Here is a 21289-nt window from a genome sequence, read left to right on the forward strand (position 1 = left end):
TGTGAAGGTGAGATGCTGAAGGTGTGTGTTTGGTTCTCTGTGAGGATCAGACATCCCTGTAACCACAGGACACTTCTTACAAACAATGCAGTTTTTATTTGAAAACTATAAAAAGGAATAATTTCAGGTTGAGTCCTGGTTTTAAAGTGATGTTTTAATTATAAATAATGTGTCCAAAATGTCTCATTTATGTGGGGGGGAAAAAAAAATCACTGAGCGGAGATGTGAGTCGTGTGTGATGCTGACGGTTTCATTTGTGCCGCTGAGCTATGAGGCTGAGAAGCTAACAAGTCAGATTAGCATCATGCAAAATGAAGACTTGCTTCACTCAAATAACGTTATTTAACAAAAGTGATTTATACTCGAGCTGGAGCTGTTTGAGACCCTGAACAACTCCACAATGCTAACCTGTTACCTGCTAAGCTTGTTAGCTCCATTAGCCTTAAGTCAAGAAGTAAATGTTATTTCGTATAAATACGCAGGTGATTTATAGGAAATCGTGCGCTCTGATTGGTCAAGAAATTCAGATTATTTCTCGATAATCACCTCGAGCGACTCAGCAAAATGGCGTCCAATCGCTTTATCACCATAAATGAGGAAGAATTACAGATGATGAAAGGAAACGCTGTTCCTAAAAGCACTAAAGATGCTCGGAAGTTTGGTCTAAAACTATTCAAAGGGACGTGGGATTGTGATTTATTTTATCGATTTCAAAACAAAGTATTTTATGTGACTCGGTGTAGATCAGTGACACAAGTCTGCGCCACAAAGTTATTACACTTACATGAAGCTTCTGAAGTTTGAAATAAATATTTTTTAATGATTTTTAAAAATAATCACCTGTGTATTTATACTGAAACAATTATCCGGCTCAGGCTCAGTGAATATCGACCTCATCTCAATATTTTACTGATGTTCACCTTCAGAGAATAATTGTTATTTAGTAAACATGGCTGAGTGATTACTGTCACTTTAAAGTTGATGCTAGTTTTAGCCTTAGCATTATTTAGCTAAGTCAGTAGTATCGTGTGTGTGTCAGTAGTAAGCACATGTTGGCAGTTCAGGTCCACACAGGAAGTCGGGCCACATGAAGTATTTGAGGTTATATGGCGCTTTTTTCAGACACCGTGCTGCTTCTCGGTCACATAAACACAACATCTTCTCACATCTGTCTGTCAGAGAGCCTGTACACACACACACACACACGTGTAAAAGCATGCAGCATGTATAATAATGATAATGACAGTAATGATATAGGTGTGTGTGTGTGTGTACCGCAGTTCAGTGGTTGACTGTCACAGCTCCATGGATACACGTGCACCTTTGTGTGACAGCCCTGATCCTCAGCCTTCGCGTAACAGCAGTCATGCTTGTGACAGCACCTTACACACACACACACACACACACACACACACAACAGTTAACTCCTGATAAACACCTGATGATTTACAGGCAGCCTAAAGACACATTGAGAGCAGAAATTATTCAGAACCTTCCAGACCATCAACATTCACCCTGGATGTGTCACTACATTACAAAGAGAAGCTCGAGATCCCTGTGTAAGCTTGACACCGGCAAAGCTCATGACTTTTCATGGTCCATCTTGGAGAGTGCACCATCTCCTGGTTGCAGAGCAGGTCAGGGCATGGCTCCATGATGGTGGTTGAAGTCGTGGGCCTGTTTAACCTTTTCCCTCCTTCCTTTTTTTCACAGCTCTGCTGCTGGGCCGTTTCAGGAGGAGATCTTTCTCCACAGTGGAAAGTGTGGTTCTGATTTTTTCCACATCAGCAGCTTGGCTGGGTTGAAGCCAGCGGTGGAGCAGGGAGTGGACCTGCAGCTGCTTAGAACATCACAGATCTTCTTGCTGGAGAGCTTTCTTTGCCCTGTGTATGGCTCTCTCTGTGTGTCTGTTACTCAGAGTCACGATGCTCTGACAGTTCATACAAAGCTCTAATAAAAGTCTCCCAGTGTTTACACACACTGATGGAGATACGGATGTTTGTGAGTTACATTCCTTCTCAACACAAAGTACTCATGGAACTTTCCAAGCACCCCATCAAAGTCCTGTTTCCATCATCAGTAAATATGAATGATCAGGAGGTGTTCATCAGGCTGGTCACCTGCACGGTGCCACCTTCCGTCGGGCTGAGCAGCAGGTCTGAATCTCACAGAGCGCTGCTTCCAGTCTGGCTGCTCTCCTGACTTATCAAAGGAAAAGTTCTTTGGGGGATTGAACTTAGCCATGACTCCTCTCATTGCTCACATCTGAGACCATGAAAATAATTATTTAGTGTTTGCTGGTTTTAATGAAACACCTCAAGCAGAGCACCAACACACTTGTACACGCCCACCAGAGCTCAGGACACGTTAGACTACAATAACACACATTCTCATACGTGTGTGTGTGTATGATTATAACAGGGTGCAGTCCCTGATCTCTAAATTGATGTGTTCACACTCTGAGTATGACTGTAATCATACACACATTCTGTGTGTGTGTTTACCACACCTGCTCTACTCAGCTCCTGGTCCAAGCACTGATCCTCTCCCACTTGGATTACTGCAACTCTCTCCTTGCTGGCTTTCCAGCTTCTGCCATCAGACCCCTGCAGCTCATCCAGAATGCTGCAGCTCGCCTGGTCTACAACCTCCCTCGCTCTTCCCATGTCACCCTTCTGCTCGCTGACCTGCACTGGCTACCTGTCACAGCTCACATCAGATTTAAGACATTGGTGCTAGCTTACCAGGCTCTCAAGCAGTTAGACCCAGCATAGCTTCAGAGTCTGATCCACCCCTAAATGTCAGCCAGACCCCTACACTCTGCTACTACTGGTCGCCTGGCCCCTCCTCTTCTCTGCTCCTGCCCCGCCCACTCAAGACTGCTGTCTGTCCTGGTTCCCCGTTGGTGGAATGACCTTCCCACTGAGGTCAGAACTGCTGACTCCCTGACCACCTTCAAGCGCAGACTGAAGATTCCCCTCTTCAGGCTACACCTCTCTCCTGCTTACCCGCCCACTGTGTAACTGTGTTTCAGTCTAGACCAGTGTTTCTCAACCACCGGGCCCCAGCCCATTAGTGGGCCATGAAGCACCATCTAGTGGGCCGCAAATTTTTTTTTCAAGTTGAAGCTAATTTTTACTCGTAGTAGGGTACAATTGCTGGGTTGTATCTGACGTCACATCCGCCTCATTAAGCTACGGTCACACTACAGCTCGCGATGTATTTAATACACTTTACAGTAGATTATTAGATTCTAATAGAATAGATGAGCCAAAAATAATTGGGGACCTTTTTTAATGGGCCCCAACTTGTTGCAAGTATGAATAGATGGGGCTTAAAGTAGGAAAGGTTGAGAACCCCTGGTCTAAATCAACCCAGGCTGTGTACAGTCTAGCCTGGGGTTAGCTGTTTGAGTTCTCTATTTAGTTATAGTTTATATGGTTGGTTTGTTTCCTCGGCTGTTTTGAGTTTTGGTATTTCAGCAGAATATTACACTCAGTGTTATCAGAATCAGAATCACTTTATTGCCAGGAATTTGACTCCGGTTTCACTTAGCTCTCATAGTACAAAACAGATAAAAAGCATATACAGTGGTGCTTGAAAGTTTGTGAACCCTTTAGAATTTTCTATATTTCTGCATAAATATGACCCAAAACATCATCAGATTTTCACACAAGTCCTAAAAGTAGATAAAGAGAACCCAGTTAAACAAATGAGACAAAAATATTATACTTGGTCATTTATTTATTGAGGAAAATGATCCAATATTACATATCTGTGAGTGGCAAAAGTATGTGAACCTTTGCTTTCAGTATCTGGTGTGACCCCCTTGTGCAGCAATAACTGCAACTAAACGTTTCCGGTAACCGTTGATCAGTCCTGCACACCGGCTTGGAGGAATTTTAGCCCGTTCCTCCGTACAGAACAGCTTCAACTCTGGGATGTTGGTGGGTTTCCTCACATGAACTGCTCACTTCAGGTCCTTCCACAACATTTCCATTGGATTAAGGTCAGGACTTTGACTTGGCCATTCCACAACATTAACTTTATTCTTCTTTAACCATTCTTTGGTAGAACGACTTGTGTGCTTAGGGTCGTTGTTTTGCTGCATGACCCACCTTCTCTTGAGATTCAGTTTATGAACAGATGTCCTGACATTTTCCTTTAGAATTCACTGGTATAATTCAGAATTCATTGTTCCATCAATGATGGCAAGCCGTCCTGGCCCAGATGCAGCAAAACAGGCCCAAACCATGATACTACCACCACCAGGTTTCACAGATGGGATAAGGTTCTTATGCTGGAATGCAGTGTTTTCCTTTCTCAAACATAACGCTTCTCATTTAAACCAAAAAGTTCTATTTTGGTCTCATCTGTCCACAAAACATTTTTCCAATAGGCTTCTGGCTTGTCCACGTGATCTTTAGCAAACTGCAGACGAGCAGCAATGTTCTTTTTGGAGAGCAGTGGCTTTCTCCTTGCAACCCTGCCATGCACACCATTGTTGTTCAGTGTTCTCCTGATGGTGGACTCATGAACATTAACATTAGCCAATGTGAGAGAGGCCTTCAGTTGCTTAGAAGTTACCCTGGGGTCCTTTGTGACCTCACCGACTATTACACGCTTTGCTCTTGGAGTGATCTTTGTTGGTCGACCACTCCTGGGGAGGGTAACAATGGTCTTGAATTTCCTCCATTTGTACACAATCTGTCTGACTGTGGATTGGTGGAGTCCAAACTCTTTAGAGATGGTTTTGTAACCTTTTCCAGCCTGATGAGCATCAACAATGCTTTTTCTGAGGTCCTCAGAAATCTCCTTTGTTCGTGCCATGATACACTTCCACAAACATGTGTTGTGAAGCTCAGACTTTGATAGATCCCTGTTCTTTAAATAAAACAGGGTGCCCACTCACACCTGATTGTCATCCCATTGATTGAAAACACCCGACTCTAATTTCACCTTCAGATTAACTGCTAATCCTAGAGGTTCACATACTTTTGCCACTCACAGATATGTAATATTGGATCATTTTCCTCAATAAATAAATGACCAAGTATAATATTTTTGTCCCGTTTGTTTAACTGGGTTCTCTTTATCTACTTTTAGAATTTGTGTGAAAATCCGATGATGTTTTAGGTCACATTTGTTCAGAAATATAGAAAATTCTAAAGGGTTCACAAACTTTCAAGCATGACTGTACACAAAACAAACAAACAAACGGTGCAATAGGTGCATATTGTCACCTATTGCACCATGTCACAATGTTGTTGGTGATGGTGATGGGCAGCAGAGTGGGGGGGCCTCCTCCTAAAGTCCACTGTCATTTCCACAGTTTTGAGCGTGTTTAGTTCCAGATTGTTCTGACCGCACCACCAGACCAGCCGTTCAACCTCCCGTCTGTATGCAGACTCGTCACCATCTCGGATGAGGCCAATGAGATTCAAGATGTTTATTTGTCATATACACAATAACAGACACAGTGGTTTATTATTGGGTAATGAAATTCTTATTTTGCAACTGCCCGACCAAACTATGCTTACCAAAATAAAAAGAAATATATATATAAAATATGAAATATAAAATATAAAGTGCATATGGAATGCAAAATATAAAAGGTAGAGTGAAAAATGAAGATAACATTTAAAAAAAGAGGCAAACAAACAATGTGCAAACATAGAGGTAGATATACTGTGCAATGTCTTGTGCAAAATTGTTAATATAATCCGTGGCTCAAAGCCTGATGGAAATATAGAGGTAGATGGTAATTATAATCCTTGGTTCAAAAGCCTGATGGCCTGGGGGTAAAAACTGTTTGTCAGTCTAGTAGTCCTTGCTTTCACACTCCTGTAGCGTCTGCCAGATGGTAGGAGCGTGAATAGTCTGTGTTGTGGGTGTGTTTGGTCCCTGATGATGCTCTGTGCCCTTTTTGTGACCCGGGTGTTGTAAATGTCCTGTAGTGGGGGGAGGACAGCTCCACAGATGAACTGTGCCATTTTAATGACACGCTGGAGAGCCTTTCTGTCCTGAGTTGTGCAGTTCCCGTACCACACAGTGATGGAATTTGTCAGGACGCGCTCCACTGTGCACCTGTAGAAGTTGCTGAGGAGTTTGGTGGACAGTCCAAATTTCCTCAGCTTCCTCAGGAAAAAGTCTCTGTTGAGCCTTCTTGATGGTCTGCTGTGTGTTGTGTGTCCAGGTGAGATCCTCACTGATGTGAGTTCTGAGGAATTTAAATGTTTTCACCCTCTCTACCTGTGTCCCATTGATGTACAGCGAGGCGTGCTGGTCTCTCCTCCTCTTCCTCGGGTCAATATCATCTCCTTGGTCTTCTCAGCATTCAAGGAGAGGTTATTTTCCTGGCACCAGGAGACCAGCTGAGCCACCTCCTCCCTGTAGGCGCTCTCATCTCTGTCGGTGATCAGCCCAATGACAGTGGTGTGGTCAGCGAACTTGATAATGGAAGTGTTGCTCTGGGTGGGGGTGCAGTCGTAGGTGAAGAGGGTGTACAGGAGTGGACTGAGCACACAGCCTTGGGGGGTCCCTGTGCTCACGGTCTTGGTGCTGGATGTTCTGGTACCGACTCTGACAGTCTGGGGTCTGTTTGTGAGAAAGTCCAGGACCCAGCAGCAGAGGGAGGATGCCAGTCCAAGGGTGGAGAGCTTCTCTGTCAGTCTGCTGGGGATGACTGTGTTGAAGGCTGAACTGTAGTCCACAAACAGCATTCGAACATAGGTGTCCCTGTGTTCCAGGTGTGACAAGGCTGTGTGGATGGCTGCATTGACGGCATCATCAGTTGAACGGTTCTGACAATATGCAAATTGAAGGGGGTCTATTGTGTCTGGGATACCCTTTTTGGTGTATGACATGACTATCCTCTCAAAACACTTCATTACAACTGAAGTGAGTGCAATTGGTCGATAGTCATTCAGGCATGTTATATTGTTTTTCTTTGGGAGGGGCACTATGGTGGTGGTCTTGAAGCATGTGGGCACAGAAGACATGAAGAGGGACAGGTTGAAAATGTCTGTGAAGACCTCTGCTAACTGTGTGGAGCAGGCCCTCAAAGCACGGCCAGGGATGTTGTCAGGGCCGGCTGCCTTTCGGGGGTTAGTCCTCCTGAAGACCTTGCTCACCACGACCGTTGTATCGTCTGCAAATTTCAGGAGTTTAACAGACGGGTCTGTTGAGGTGCAGTCGTTGGTATAAAGGGAGAAGAGCAATGGGGAGAGCACACACCCTTGGTGGGCACCAGTGCTGATAGTCCGAGTGCTGGATATGATGCTCCCCATCCTCACCTGCTGCTTCCTGTCAGTCAGAAAGTTTGTAATCCACTGACAGGTGGAGGAGGGCACAGTGAGCTGGGTGAGCTTAGTGTGGAGGATGTCTGGAACAATGGTGTTGAATGCTGAACTGAAGTCCACGAACAGGATCCTGGCGTATGTCCCTGCAGTGTCAAGGTGTTGCAGGATGTAGTGTAGACCCATATTTATTGCATCATCCACTGACCTGTTTGCCCGGTAGGCAAACTGCAGGGGGTCCAGCAGGGGGTCTGTGATGTCCTTCAGGTATGACAACACCAGTCTCTCGAAGGACTTCATGACTACAGATGTGAGGGCAACAGGCCTGTAGTCATTCAGTCCTGTGATATTGGTTTTCTTAGGAACTGGGATTATTGCGGAGCATTTGAAGCATGAGGGGACTTGGAGTTTTTTTCCAAGATGGTGGCATGCACACACACAGCGGCTCCTCTCTGTCCCGACAGAACGGTGTTTTCGTGTTTTTTGTGTTTTAAAACAGCGTGTATCTGTTAGTCTTTGTCGCATCCATTAGTCTCAAGGCGCACATACTCCCGTGAGTTTCTGCTTGACATCCGCAGAACTATATTCACGGATATAAATCCAGTGGACACGGAAGTGCTATGCGGCTACGGTTTGCTCCGGAGGCCTGCTCAATCACCGACCCCCACTCCTGCATCTAGCCCGCAGTGGAAGTGCCACAGGCGGAACATGTGGAAGCAGAAGAGAGGCAAACGCGGAGGTATTCGAGCTAGGCTAGTGGCTAGCCCTCACCGGCCGGCTATCCCTACCATCACTCTGGCCAACGTACGCTCGCTGGACAACAAGCTGGATTATGTCTGCCTGCTCCGCTCATCTTTTAAGTCTGTGAGTGAGTGTTTTGTCCTCGTGTTTGTGGAAACATGGCTTAATGACAGCGTCCCAGACTGTGCCATTCAGCTAGCCCGGCTAACATGCTACCGGTCAGACAGACAGCTAGTCGAGAGGGGGAAGACTCACGGCGGAGGACTCTGTGTTTACATCAGTGATGCCTGGTGCCGTGATGCTGTCGTGGTCTGCAAACACCGCTCACCACTGGTGGAGTTTATGATTATTAAGTGCCGGCCATTCTACCTGCCGAGGGAATTCACAGCCATATTGCTGGTAGCAATATACATCCCTCCCAGCTCCAATAACAACAGGAGCGAAGCACTGAATGAACTCTATCAGCACATCAGTGAGCAGCAGACAGCCCACCCAGATGCTTTCCTCATCCTGGCTGGGGATTTCAATCATGCAAACCCCAAAAGTGTTTCCAAAACTCTATGGACATATCAAGTTTCCTACACGTGGAAACAATACTCTGGACAATGTTTACACCATGCATAAAGACGCCTACAAAGCTCTACTCCTCCCCCACCTTGGGGCCTCAGATCACTCCACTGTTATGCTAATGCCAGCATACAGGCCGCTGATTAAAGTCACCAAACCAGCTAAAAAACAGATACGTGTGTGGCCAGAGGGGTCCTCAGAGGCACTCCAGGACTGTTTTTCCACCACTGACTGGAGCATGTTCAGACAGGTGGCCACCTACAACAACTCCACAGATCTCCAGGAGTACACGGAGACCGTCACTGCCTACATGAGGAAGTGCATGGACGACGTTACGGTCACCAGAACAATCTCCATTTGGGGCAATCAGAAACCATGGCTGACAGGGGAAGTCTATAGGCTCCTGTGGGCTCGGAACGCCGCCTTCAGAGCTGGGGATGAGGTGGGCCTGAGGACAGCTAGGGCCAATCTGTCACGAGGCATCAGGGTGGCCAAGAGACAATATTCCAGACACATTGCTGACCATTTCAACAACAGCATAGACACCAGGAACCTGTGGCGGGGGATTCAGACCATCACAGACTACAAGCCCTCGCCACAGACCTGTAACAACTCCATGTCTCTGCTGAATCAGTTGAACGACTTCTTCGCTCGCTTTGAGGCAGACAACAGCACCATGGCACAGAAGACCCCACCACCTCCCGGCGACGAGGTGTTGACACTGTCCCCAGACAGTGTGAGGAGAGCTCTCAGGACGACAAATGCATGAAAAGCCCCGGGTCCTGATAACACTCCTGGTCGTGTCCTGAGTGACTGTGCTGAGGAGCTCACAGATGTCTTTACAGACATCTTCAACATCTCGTTGAGCCAGGCTCTTGTCCCCACGTGCCTCAAAACCACCACCATCATCATCCCGGTCCCGAAGAAGCTGTCTCCCTCCTGCTTCAATGACTACCGCCCTGTCGCACTCACTCCCATCCTCATGAAGTGCTTTGAGTGGCTAGTCATGAGGCATATCAAGTCTGCCCTCCCCCCCACCCTGGACCCTTTCCAGTTTGCATATCAGTCCAACCATTCGACCGATGACGCCATCTCCACTGCCCTCCACTCAGCCCTCACACACCTGGAGACAAAAGACTCGTATGTCAGAATGCTGTTCATAGACTTTAGCTCAGCATTCAACACAATCATTCCTCAGCAGCTCATTCATAAACTGGACCAGCTGGGACTCAACACCTCCCTGTGCAACTGGCTGCTGGACTTCCTGACAGGGAGACCACAGACTGTACGGGTCGGCAGCACCTCCTCCAGCACCATCACACTGAACACGGGGGGCCCCCCAAGGATGTGTGCTAAGCCCCCTCCTCTTCACTCTGCTGACCCACGACTGCACACCAACGTCCAGCTCAAACCTCTTCATTAAGTTTGCGGATGACACGACTGTGGTGGGTCTCATCAACAATGGCGATGAGACAATCTACAGAAGTGAGGTGAGCCGCTTGGCCATGTGGTGCAAGGACAACAATCTCTGTCTGAACGTGGAGAAGACGAAGGAGATTGTTGTGGACTTCAGGAGAGAGCACACCCAGCATGCTCCACTATCTATCGACGGTGCTGCAGTGGAGAGGGTGAGCAGCACCAAGTTTCTGGGTGTGCACATCTCTGAAGACCTGTCCTGGAGCAACAACACCGCATCACTGGCCAAAAAAGCCCAACAGTGTCTGTACTTCCTCCACAAACTGAGGAGAGCAAGAGTCCCGGCCCCCATCATGCACACTTTCTACAGAGGCACCATCGAGAACATCCTGACCAGCTGCATCACCGTGTGGTACGGCGCCTGCACCGTGTCCTGCTGCAAGACTCTGCAGTGCATCGTGAGAGCAGCTGAGAGGATCATTGGTGTCTCTCTCCCTTCTCTAATGGATATCTATAACTCCCGCCTCACCCGCAAAGCCATCAGGATTGCAGGTGACCCCACCCACCCATCTCACATCCTCTTCAGCCTGCTGCCGTTGGGGAGGAGACTGCGGAGTCTCCGGGCCAAAACCAGCAGGCTCAAGAACAGTTTCTTTCACCAGGCAGTCAGGAGGCTCAACTCCCTCCCCCCTCTGCCCCTCCTCCCCCCTCTGCCCCCTGCCACAGATTCTGCTCGCACACACCCCTGCCCCCCCTTCAGCATATGACATGTGATCCTCACAGTTTCCCCCCCCAACACACACACACACACACACACACACATACAAAACGTTCATTAACACACTCAGTGCGTTTACATGCACATAGAGAAAATCAAATTTCTGCCGTAGCTCGTCTGAAATCGAAGTTCTAAATGGCATGTAAACACCTTAGCTCGGCTGAAATTGAACCGAACTTGATTTCTCGCAATCGAGCTACATGACCTAGATTATGCGATTTTTGCCGAGCTGCTTAGTGCATGTAAACCCTATCGAGCCACGCAGTCCAGCTACTTACTTCAGCACTGCCCCTTCCGGAAGTGACGAGTGACGAGACCACAAGCGGGAAACACAACAGCCTCGGTCGGCATGACACTTCACCTTAGCCACCCACTTTATTAGGAACACTTCTGTTCGTACATACAAACTACAAACACTCTTCTTAGAGTTTAGAGTTTATTTTATTTTTAAAAGGGACAGTGCACAAATTAAACATTATCCTTGTGGTAAGGACAGATGTCTGTACCAGGTTATAGCAGTACATGCTAATTTCTGCCTGTAGTGACTTTGTTTATACTCTTGAATAGCTCTTCTTCATGACGACAACCGGAAGTGTACCAACACGATGGGGCGTGTAGCGCCACCTGTGGCTCGGGTGCACAATGCACCTCACACAATAGCTCGATTTAAACACTGTGCATGTAGGATTGGATTTCTCTGGCACCCCTGCTGGGACCTTTTGCTCGATTACTGACAGTAGCTCGATTTGGATATGCATGTAAACGTAGTGACTGAACTCAGGGACTGCACATCTCACTTTACCTCGCTCATTTGCACTATTCCGCACTACCTCACCTTAACAGCTGCTAGTTTGTTTATACTGCTTGTTTCATGTTTACCTGCTATGGACCCTTTTCACGTGACGTCACGACAAACGCGGCCGCCATTTTGGACATGTACTACCAGTAGTTTACCACAGCCAACATTGAGGAACGGCAGCAAAGAAAGTGTTTATTTTCAGCAAGACTTCCATCATGGCGGCACGGTGGTGTAGTGGTTAGCGCTGTCGCCTCACAGCAAGAAGGTCCTGGGTTCGAGCCCCGGGGCCGGCAAGGGCCTTTCTGTGTGGAGTTTGCATGTTCTCCCCGTGTCCGCATGGGTTTCCTCCGGGTGCTCCGGTTTCCCCCACAGTCCAAAGACATGCAGGTTAGGTTAACTGGTGACTCTAAATTGAGCGTAGGTGTGAATGTGAGTGTGAATGGTTGTCTGTGTCTATGTGCAGCCCTGTGATGACCTGGCGACTTGTCCAGGGTGAACCCCGCCTTTTGCCCGTAGTCAGCTGGGATAGGCTCCAGCTCGCCTGCGACCCTGTAGAAGGATAAAGCGGCTAGAGATAATGAGATGAGATGAGACTTCCATCATGCCACTATATTGTTGTGCACCTGGATGTAGTAACCATCAACAAACAAGGCAAGGGTTATCATTTTATCGGATCCCGGTAGATGCTGACCAACAGAGAAGATGGATAGCGGCATACCAACACTTGTGTAGTGACCACTTTGTTGGAGGTAAGACGAATAAAATTAGCCAGAAAAGGCATTACATTGCTGTTAACATTCCATTCTAGTTTACTGTAATTATGATCTGGCAGCTATTTACACCGGATCCAGTGTAAATAGCTGCCGGAGCCAACGTCCGAGGTTCCGGAGCACACTAGCTCGCGGCCGGCCGGGGAGAGCGAGCGCACGCTAGCTCGTGGCCGGCCGGGGAGGGAGAGCGCGCGCTAGCTCGTGGCCGGCCGGGGAGGGAGAGCGCGCGCTAGCTCGCGGCCGGCGGCTCCAGCAGCTATTTACACTGGATCCAGTGTAAGTAGCTGCCAGATCATAATTACAGTAAACTAGTAAATACAGTTTTCTGCATCTCGCTCCTTTTTCTTTTATGTTTGTCGCCTTCCTCGCATTCAAACCGATTCGAGCCGAAGTCCACTACATGTCCAAAATGGCGGTCGCGTTTACGAAGGTCACGTGACTGAAAAGGGTCTATACCTCAAGTGCCCTTGACTGTTTGGTTATTTGAACCAATTTATGTGTGTGTGTGTATATATATATATATATATATATATCTCATCTCATTATCTCTAGCCGCTTTATCCTTCTACAGGGTCGCAGGCAAGCTGGAGCCTATCCCAGCTGACTACGGGCGAAAGGCGGGGTTCACCCTGGACAAGTCGCCAGGTCATCACAGGGCTGACACATAGACACAGACAACCATTCACACTCACATTCACACCTACGCTCAATTTAGAGTCACCAGTTAACCTAACCTGCATGTCTTTGGACTGTGGGGGAAACCGGAGCACCCGGAGGAAACCCACGCGGACACGGGGAGAACATGCAAACTCCACACAGAAAGGCCCCCGCCGGCCCCGGGGCTCGAACCCAGGACCTTCTTGCTGTGAGGCGACAGCGCTAACCACTACACCACCGTGCCGCCCATATATATATATATATATATATATATATATATATATATATATATATCTAGTTCATATCTAGAGTGTTTATACTGTTTATATTGTTTTTTTTCAGTTATTCTATTTGTATTTATTGCATTGCCTGTTTGCACCGTGGGTCAGAGAGGACTGAAATTTCATCTGTGCTGTATGTCGAGCATGTATAGCATATTTGACAATAAAGTTGACTTGACTTGACTTCACACAGCTCCAGGGATCTATAGAGATCTTGCAGTCACGTGACCAGAAAGTACACAGCCGCCATTTTGTCGGTAAAAAACACCACTGAATACTGCTGCACTCGTGTACAAAATGGATAAATTTCAACCGACGGACTACACGGCTCATTTTTCTAATGAACAGATAACTAGATATATGTCTAAAATAAACGACCTACGGATTAGTGACCCTTATCGATTACAGGACGGAGTTTTCACGACCGTGTCAGTGGATATGGAACTGCCAGAGGTGGAATACCCAGACGTGTATAATTACCTCATAAACTTTCCCTTGCTGTTCAGTGGTGAAGCACTGCGTGCTTATAAATCTCTGGACAGTTATCTTTACAGAAATTCATGTGATCCCTAAAAGTGTAAAATAATTTTATATCTAGAGACTACATTGATTGTCACACCACTAAAGACCCAATCCCCCCCCCCCCCCCCCCCACCCCAAGCCTTTTCTCAGGTTCCCACTTCCCGGAATTTTTTATTAGAGCAAGTCATAAACTTATGTTGCGAATAACCACATGGATATACTGAAATAAATACATGGTGAACCTGAGATGAAATGGTCACTGCACAGGCGCCAGTGATCGTTCTTTCCAGTCAGTTCCCATGCCTTGTTCTTGTTGTTTGCATCGGCCCGGCTGATAGCAGCAATCCACTTTACACGCCTGTCAGGGTCCCGTGGCAGCCTATGAAACTTTCTTCCTGATTTCTGACCTCTCCTGTTGTGGCATTTATATGCCATACAACTCTTCGGCATTGTGGCACGGTAATATTTGAAGATTTGGGCGAAAAAAAAAACAAAGTCAGTGTTGGAAAGACGGCGGAAATATGGTGTTTGACCGACAAAATGGCGACTGCTTACAATCTGGAGCAGATGTGACGTCACGTGCAAGATCTCTATTAAAGATCTGGGTGAAGATGGGGGCCAGCTGGTCAGCACAGACCTTCAGACAAGAGGGTGACACACCATCTGGGCCAGGTGCCTTCCTGATCTTCTGTCTGTGGAAAAGCTGACAGACATCCTCTTCACAGATCTTGAGTGCTGGTGGGGGGTCAGAGGCGGGGGGTGGCAGAATAGCAGGGGGTGTAAATGGGTATTTAATGACTGAAGGGGGGAGAGGTGTGAATGTGTCGAATCTGCAGTAAAACACATTCAGCTTGTCAGCCAGTTGATGGTTCACTGCAGTGTTGGTGGATGGTCTCCTATAGTTAGTAATGTTCTGCAGGCTTCTCCACACTGACGTTGGATCATTTGCTGAAAGGCTGTTTTTAATCTTATCAGCATAGCTCCTCTTAGCTGCTTTCACCTCCATTGTCAGTGTGTTTCTGGTCTGATTATACAGAACTCTGTCTCCACTTTTGTAGGCCTCTTCTTTGTTCTGATGAAGTTGCCTGAGTTTTGCAGTGAACCAGGGTTTATTGTTGTTGTATATGCAGAAGGTTTTGTTAGGCACACACATATCCTCACAAAAACTGATGTAAGATGTCATGGTATCAGTCAGTTCATGCAGGTCTGAGGCTGCAGCCTCAAAAACACTCCAATCAGTGCAGTCAAAGCAGGCTTGTAGTTCCACTTTGACCTCATCAGACCATCTCCTCACCGTCTTAACTACAGGCTTAGCAGATTTCAGCTTCTGCCTGTAGGACGGGATAAGATGAACCATACAGTGATCAGATAGTCCCAAGGCTGCACGGGGGACAGAGTGGTATGAGTCCTTTAAAACAGTGTAACAGTGGTCCAGAGTGTTAGCCCATGTTTACATTAGACCGTATCAGCGGATCATCAGATTAACGTTTTTAAAATGATTAGTGTGCACACAGCAACACCAATACACGGATACGCTCGGCTCCGCAGGCATCCTGTGCTCCAAATCACTCCGCCCTGAACAGCGAGTGCCCTCTGGAGGGTGCGCACTCCGGCCCTGTGCAGCTCACAGAGCGCGCGAGTGAAGCGCACGAGCAGTGATTCGGGACTGAGCCGCTGTGTGTGTGATCCCAGCGCATATCACTTACCACTTGCAAGTGGAAGGATGGCAAGCCTAAAGACAATAATAACTACACAATGGGCAGTATTTGCATCAGTATTTGCAGTATTTTCATACTTTTATACTCTTTAATGAAAGGTGATACAAGGCGGAAGTCCGCGCCATTTTTCAGCAGTCGCGTCACATGACCAACGCCAGCAAATCAGGAAGGTGGATGTCACAGTGACATTGTCCAATGACGACGCCAGCTAGAGCTCAGCACAGCGTATCCGCGTATCTGCGTATTCTCAATGTTTACACAGCACCGGAGCTGACACGATCTGGATTGAATACGTGGACACTGGCGGATTCCCGTTTCCCGGCGTTTCCAGGTGGTTTAATGTAAACGGACAGTGCATCCGTGAAGAAAACGAGACAGATACGGTCTAATGTAAACTTGGCCTTAGAGTCCCTGGTGGGACACTTCATATGCTGTTTATATTTTGGCAGTTCGTGGCTGAGGTTTGCTCTGTTAAAGTCCCCCAAAACAATGAGCAAAGAGTTCGGGTGTTTTTTCTCCACATTGTTTATCTGGTCAGCCAGGTGTTGTAACGCCTCATTAATACACGCCTGAGGAGGGATGTAGACTCCAACCAGAATAAACGAGGAAAACTCTCACGGAGCATAAAACAGTTTGCAGTTTATGAATAATGACTCCAGATGAGGACTGCATGATTTGTTTAGAACTGTGACATCAGTACACCAACCTTCGTTAATATAAAAGCAGATTCCACCTCCCCTCATTTTCCCCGTGAGCTCCGTTTCGCGGTCCGCTCGGTGAAGGTGAAATCCAGGCAGATGAAGAGAAGAGTCCAGGATGTGCTCACCGAGCCAGGTTTCGGTGAAGCACAAGGCAGCAGATCTGTTAAAATCCGTGTTAATTGAGTTGAGGAGCAGCAGTTTGTCCATCTTATTGGCCAGAGAGCGGACGTTAGCCAGGTGAATAGATGGGAGCACAGTGCGAAACCCCCGCTGCCTCAGTCTGACGAGCGCGCCGGCTCGCTTCCCCCGGTGTCTCCGGCGTCCTCGGCGTAATCCATAGAGAGCTGCTGCTCCTCCAACAAGTGGCTCTGGAAAACTTTCCGGATCAATGAAAACCGATGAAAAAACTTTACTGGTGGTTATTCTGTTTATAAGTTCTTCTCTGGAGTATGTGACCAGCGAAGGAGCGCAAAAAACACAACAAATACACAAAAACATAGAAAGTACAAGAGAGCAAAGTACTGAGGCAACCATCCACGGCGCCATCTTGGATAACAACTGTTATTCTGTCAGTTGTTCAGTTGGCACTAGAACTTTCTTGTCTAGAAGTTCAGCACTTTGTGTACCTGACTTTTGCACTCGCTGTATATTGCTCTGGATAAGATAGTCTGTGAAATGCCATGTAATGTAATGCAATGCAATGTAATGTAAGGTAACTCACCAGTCGGCGGGGTCTCGGGGCCATCCCTCCCCTCCTACTCCACAGTAACACCCATACATGATGTAAGCAAGTGCTGAGCGTCCAGTACTGCACTTCACCACACCAGACAGCTCCAGTGTAGTGTGTGTGTACATGGAACACACAACTACACACACACACACACACACACACATAGAGCAACAGGAGGTCATCAATCCCAGAACAGCCATGGGCAAGCTGAGCATGAATGGACTTTTCTTTGTTCTTCTCTATAGTGTATGTAAAGAAATGAGTGAAGCTGTTTTATCCAAAGTTATATCACATGTATCTCTAAATCAGACAAATAGGGCACTAGAGAGGGTGTTGGGCAGATACACTTAACAAGATAAAAATTAGAAAAAAAAAGATTCAGAGGAAAAACTTCTGCTCACCTGTGAGGATCAACAGCGTTGTGGTGTACAGCAGAGCCATCTTAACTGCACTGGGGGAGAAGAGATGCATGCAGGTGTGTGTGGTGGTTTTATAGCCATTAGAGAGTGTGTGTGTGTGTGTGTGAGAGAGAGAGAGAGAGAGAGAGAGAGAGAGTTATACTCTGCTCCCTTCCACTGAGTCTGTGTTCTTAAGTCTATGATTATAGTTTGCAGGGACTTGAACCTAAATGCACTGTATATCACATCATACACTCCATATTGTCTGTTATTACACACCCACTGTGGTGCATTCATACAGGAAGAAGGCAACTGTATCCCAAACAACTCACTGCACAACATGAAGTGTGTTACCTTGGGTAGAGAATCCAATTATATTCAATTCAGTTTTATTTGTATAGCACGTTTAACAATGGACATTGTCACAAAGCAACTTCACAGAAATATACACTTTCCAGATATAAATTTTACATATATAAATGTATAAATTTATTCCTGATGATCAAACCTGAGGTGATGGTAGTGAGGAAAAAGTCCCTGAGACAATATGAGGAATAAACTCTTAGAGGAACCAGACTCTAAAGGGAACCCATCCCCATCTGGGTGATAACAGATTGTGTGATTATTAATAACTGTCTTCTATAACTGTGTCTTATAGAGTCACAAAGTACAACTGTGTAACCAGGAAATTCATTATAGTTTAACAGGAAGTCTGTTTTGTTGAAGTTATAAACTGTTCACTGATGGAGACTTGAGTGTAAAACTGTTCATGACAACTGCAGTCCTAAAGTTATCATGGTGATTGGAGTCCGAAACCATTGGAGCAAAACTGTAAGTGTCCAGAGCGTCTTCTAAGTGCAACTTTTGACTCTCCATATGAGGCAGCCCTCCACAGGAGCGATGTGAGGAGAACCTCAGTCAGAAGTAGGGCATCAGGATGAACCAGGCAGGTCAGGAGAGCAGGAGAGATTGACATCACTGGTGTCTCAGTGACAAACTTACACTTTACAGATGCTCCCTTAGTGGGAGTGACACGCTGACAATTTATAGATGCTCCCTTAACAAAAGTGACAAACTGACAATTTATAGACGCTCCCTTAACAAAAGTGACAAACTGACAATTTATAGACGCTCCCTTAACAAAAGTGACAAACTGACAATTTATAGATGCTCCCTTAACAAAAGTGACAAAGTGACAATTTATAGATGCTCCCTTAACAAAAGTGACAAACTGACAATATATAGAGGCTCCCTTAGCTGAAGTGATAAACTGACACTTTATAGATGCTCCCTTAGCTGAAGTGATAAACTGACATTTTATAGATGCTCCCTTAGCTGAAGTGATAAACTGACATTTTATAGATGCTCCCTTAGCTGAAGTGATAAACTGACTCTTTATAGACGCTCCCTTAGCTGAAGTGATAAACTGACACTTTATAGATGCTCCCTTAGCTGAAGTGATAAACTGACATTTTATAGATGCTCCCTTAGCTGAAGTGATAAACTGACTCTTTATAGATGCTCCCTTAGCTGAAGTGATAAACTGACACTTTATAGAAGCTCCCTTAGCTGAAGTGATAAACTGACTCTTTATAGACGCTCCCTTAGCTGAAGTGATAAACTGACATTTTATAGATGCTCCCTTAGCTGAAGTGATAAACTGACTCTTTATAGACGCTCCCTTAGCTGAAGTGATAAACTGACACTTTATAGACGCTCCCTTAGCTGAAGTGATAAACTGACACTTTATAGACGCTCCCTTAGCTGAAGTGATAAACTGACTCTTTATAGACGCTCCCTTAGCTGAAGTGATAAACTGACTCTTTATAGACGCTCCCTTAGCTGAAGTGATAAACTGACACTTTATAGACGCTCCCTTAGCTGAAGTGATAAACTGACTCTTTATAGACGCTCCCTTAGCTGAAGTGATAAACTGACTCTTTATAGACGCTCCCTTAGCTGAAGTGATAAACTGACTCTTTATAGACGCTCCCTTAGCTGAAGTGATAAACTGACTCTTTATAGACGCTCCCTTAGCTGAAGTGATAAACTGACTCTTTATAGACGCTCCCTTAGCTGAAGTGATAAACTGACACTTTATAGACGCTCCCTTAGCTGAAGTGATAAACTGACTCTTTATAGACGCTCCCTTAGCTGAAGTGATAAACTGACTCTTTATAGACGCTCCCTTAGCTGAAGTGATAAACTGACTCTTTATAGACGCTCCCTTAGCTGAAGTGATAAACTGACATTTTATAGATGCTTCGTTAGCTGAAGTGATAAACTGACTCTTTATAGACGCTCCCTTAGCTGAAGTGATAAAGTGACTCTTTATAGACGCTCCCTTAGCTGAAGTGATAAACTGACTCTTTATAGACGCTCCCTTAGCTGAAGTGATAAAGTGACTCTTTATAGACGCTCCCTTAGCTGAAGTGATAAACTGACTCTTTATAGACGCTCCCTTAGCTGAAGTGATAAACTGACTCTTTATAGACGCTCCCTTAGCTGAAGTGATAAACTGACTCTTTATAGACGCTCCCTTAGCTGAAGTGATAAAGTGACTCTTTATAGACGCTCCCTTAGCTGAAGTGATAAAGTGACTCTTTATAGACGCTCCCTTAGCTGAAGTGATAAAGTGACTCTTTATAGACGCTCCCTTAGCTGAAGTGATAAAGTGACTCTTTATAGACGATCCCTTAGCTGAAGTGATAAAGTGACTCTTTATAGACGCTCCCTTAGCTGAAGTGATAAAGTGACTCTTTATAGACGCTCCCTTAGCTGAAGTGATAAAGTGACTCTTTATAGACGATCCCTTAGCTGAAGTGATAAAGTGACTCTTTATAGACGCTCCCTTAGTTTGGTCCCGCCTGCTTCACCGTAATGCGGAAGTACTGAGTCTACGTGGGAGAGTGAGGTTGGTCCGGAGTGTGTGTGTGTGTGTTAAAGTGACTGAGTGTGTGTGTGTGAGTGTGTGTGTTATAAGTAAATAAATGAAGGGAGCGGACTTGGTGCGGGTGGTTCGGGATCAGATGGCGCGGAGACCCGGCATGCTGTGCGCGGCTCTGATACTCACCTGCGCGCTCATCCTCACTGTTACACTCACCTGCAGGTACACATGCACACACACACACACTGTTACACTCACCTGCAGGTACACACACACACACACTGTTACACTCACCTGCAGGTACACACACACACACACTGTTACACTCACCTGCAGGTACACACGCACACACACACACACTGTTACACTCACCTGCAGGTACACACACACACACACACACACTGTTACACTCACCTGCAGGTACACACACACACACACACACACTGTTACACTCACCTGCAGGTACACACGCACACACACACACACTGTTACACTCACCTGCAGGTACACACGCACACACACACACACTGTTACACTCACCTGCAGGTACACACACACACACACACACACTGTTACACTCACCTGCAGGCACACACACACACACACACACACACTGTTACACTCACCTGCAGGTACACACACACACACACACACACTGTTACACTCACCTGCAGGCACACACGCACACACACACACACTGTTACACTCACCTGCAGGTACACACACACACACACACACACACACACACACTGTTACACTCACCTGCAGTTACACACACACACACACTGTTACACTCACCTGCAGGTACACACACACACACACACACACACACACTGTTACACTCACCTGCAGGTACACACACACACACACACACACACACACACTGTTACACTCACCTGCAGTTACACACACACACACACACACACACACACACACTGTTACACTCACCTGCAGGTACACACACACACACACACACACACACACACACTGTTACACTCACCTGCAGTTACACACACACACACTGTT

At 46.4% G+C, this 21289-nt stretch overlaps 2 protein-coding genes across 3 annotated transcripts in view; one reads left to right on the plus strand and one right to left on the minus strand.

The window, feature by feature from the left end:
- Positions 1–1035: 1035 nt before the first annotated feature.
- LOC132866857 (phospholipase A2-like) lies at positions 1036–17419 on the minus strand. The gene is made up of 4 exons (XM_060899633.1): positions 17380–17419; positions 16970–17114; positions 1276–1382; positions 1036–1184 (listed from the first exon to the last, which is right to left on the minus strand). Exons 1-4 carry the CDS (start codon positions 17417–17419, stop codon positions 1036–1038), a joined length of 441 nt encoding a protein of 146 aa, XP_060755616.1.
- Positions 17420–20265: 2846 nt separating this feature from the next.
- The window catches only part of txndc11 (thioredoxin domain containing 11), a 29141-nt gene continuing 28117 nt past the window's right edge, over positions 20266–21289 (plus strand). The window contains exon 1 of one of the 2 annotated variants that reach the window (XM_060899352.1): positions 20266–20485. In XM_060899352.1, coding sequence (XP_060755335.1) covers positions 20367–20485 — 119 coding nt within the window. In that variant the 5' untranslated portion in view covers positions 20266–20366. The remainder of the gene's footprint in view (positions 20486–21289) is intronic. The other variant, XM_060899354.1, reaches the window with a different exon arrangement.

This window comes from Neoarius graeffei, chromosome 18, assembly GCF_027579695.1.
Source record: "Neoarius graeffei isolate fNeoGra1 chromosome 18, fNeoGra1.pri, whole genome shotgun sequence".
Taxonomy (NCBI): Eukaryota; Metazoa; Chordata; class Actinopteri; order Siluriformes; family Ariidae; genus Neoarius; species Neoarius graeffei.